A 2105-nucleotide genomic window follows, 5' to 3' on the forward strand; every position below is an offset into this window, starting at 1 on the left:
TTCACAGGACAGTATCATGCTACTTCTATCTGAATAATGGGCACGAGTGATAAGGGGGCCCTCCCACCATATGAGTTGCCCAGCACTGTGACGTCATCTTGGTACACATTCTTACTGGAATATTTTTAAAGGGGCTGTCCATATGACCCAAAATTTTAAATAAAGAATTAGCATGTTGACTTTAGCAGAGAGGTGCCTCCAATAAGGGGGTTGGAACTTGGGAGATTGTATATATGATTCAAAAACTTTGATAAATAATTAGGATGTCAACTTCAGTAAGGGAGCCTTGTTCTGTGAGGGTTTGGAGGATTACTTTTATATGTACTGTCACCCATTATTTTGTAAAGAGTTGAGCATGTGAGTCATCTCGCTGCGTGGGAATTGAAAGGCAAAATGTTATTTTATATGCATTTTCTTCTTATTTTAAAAAAATTATTTCTGAGCTGGAAATTTGGATAGAGAAGTAGAGCATGTTGAACTCGACGAAATGCATTTAAATCAATCAAAGGAGTAGTAGTGGTAGTAGATGCTGTTGAGTTGAGAGCGAGGCGATGGTTGGACGGATGGATGGACAATAGCGAGGAGAGGAGACGGTGGAGGAATGGGAGTGAATTAAAAGGAGGAAGGAAGGACGGACGGACGGACAGACAGACAGACTTGCGAGGGAAGGGGACGTATCGGTGAATTTATGTGTGTGGATAGGTCCCATCAGTCGTGTGTAAATTAGTAGTACTGGCCTAGGGGTCCCCTGCTGCGTCACCAATCAATCATCCCATTCCGCATCAACGGAACCTGTGGTCCACAATCACTCCCAAGACCGCGTCGCACACGAGCACTCCCCCCGCCCCAGTTCCCATGACGTCACCTGCCTCCTCTCCGGGGCCTTCTCTCTCTGTCTTACCATAAAGGCTCAGCTACCCTTGAAGACACAAGCCTTTCCCCATTCTCATCACATATAATATTCTCTCCTACTTTTAAGCATGAAGAAGCTCTGCCGGAAAGGCACGGTCCACCCATCGCCGCCGCTCATCTCCGACCCCCTGGCTTTTCTCCCCGCCGCCATCTTGACCCTCGCGGCGGCGCTCTCGCCGGAGGACAAAGAAGTCTTGGCCTACCTCATTTCCTGCTCCTCCGGCAACAACCGCAGGAACCTGTCATCCACCGTCACCATCGGTGGCGGCGACCACCACCCGCCTTCCTTTAGCTGCAGCTGCTTCGGCTGTTACATGAGTTACTGGGCGAAGTGGGACTCTTCGCCCAATCGCCAACAGATTCACGAAATTATCGATGTTTTCGAAGAAGGGTTGGCTCAGAGCAAGAAGGAGAAGAACAAGAGAGAGAGGAGGAAGAGGTCTTCGAAGGGGTCGGATGAGTTGAAGCGGTCGGAATCGAGCCCTAACAAGGACGAGTTTAGTGAGTCGGAATGGGTGGAGGAAACTAGAATCGGCGGTGGCGGAGACGAAGCGGAGGCTTTTGGCGGCGGCGATGAGGGAGAGGAAGGTTTGGACAAGGGGCCGATGAAGAAGTTTGTGAGTTTCATTGGAGAGAAGCTTTGGAGTGTTTGGGCCTAAAAGGAGTAGGTTGTTCTTCTACTTTCCTTCACTGGTTCTTGGCTATTAATCTTCTTTCTTTTTCCCCGTTCCTTCCTGGGGGTTGTAATTACTCTCTCTCTCTCTCTCTCTCTGTAAAAATTGCTAGTTTTGAATGATTAGCTTCCTTTCCTCCTAAATCAATGGCTATTGTTATATTGTGCTAAGCTCTACTCCATCTATATATACATATATTAAGGCAAGCAAGAAGTTGAGAAAGATCTGGCAGATTGTTGAAATTGATGGTTGCCCAGCCATTCCAACCGCGGCTGCATTCTTGTTGATAGATCACTTCGCTAGTCGCCAAAGCTTCTTCTCCGAAATTATTTTTATTTTTCCTGAGAAAATTGTGGTTTAGATTGGAATAATTCGAAGAGGTGAAGCCGAATAAGCATCTCTCTCTCTGAACGGTTTGATTACAACCATGGAGGGTCCTCCATCTGTCTTCTTTTCTTTCTTCCCTTAATCATTTTCATATAGTACAAGAAAAATAAAGAGAGAGAGAGAGAGAGAGAT

At 46.6% G+C, this 2105-nt stretch overlaps 1 protein-coding gene across 1 annotated transcript; it reads left to right on the forward strand.

The window, feature by feature from the left end:
* The first annotated feature begins 916 nt into the window (after positions 1–916).
* On the forward strand, positions 917–1756 carry LOC127794900 (uncharacterized). Its single transcript, XM_052326197.1, has one exon. The coding sequence runs from the start codon at positions 981–983 to the stop codon at positions 1569–1571; it is 591 nt and encodes a 196-aa protein (XP_052182157.1). The 5' UTR covers positions 917–980; the 3' UTR covers positions 1572–1756.
* Positions 1757–2105: the final 349 nt, after the last annotated feature.

Source organism: Diospyros lotus, chromosome 2 (genome assembly GCF_014633365.1).
Source record: "Diospyros lotus cultivar Yz01 chromosome 2, ASM1463336v1, whole genome shotgun sequence".
NCBI classification, from domain to species: domain Eukaryota; kingdom Viridiplantae; phylum Streptophyta; class Magnoliopsida; order Ericales; family Ebenaceae; genus Diospyros; species Diospyros lotus.

Excerpts from the sequence above, each read along its gene's own strand:
- LOC127794900 (XM_052326197.1), top strand. The coding sequence starts at position 981 with ATGAAGAAGCTCTGCCGGAAAGGCACGGTCCACCCATCGCCGCCGCTC.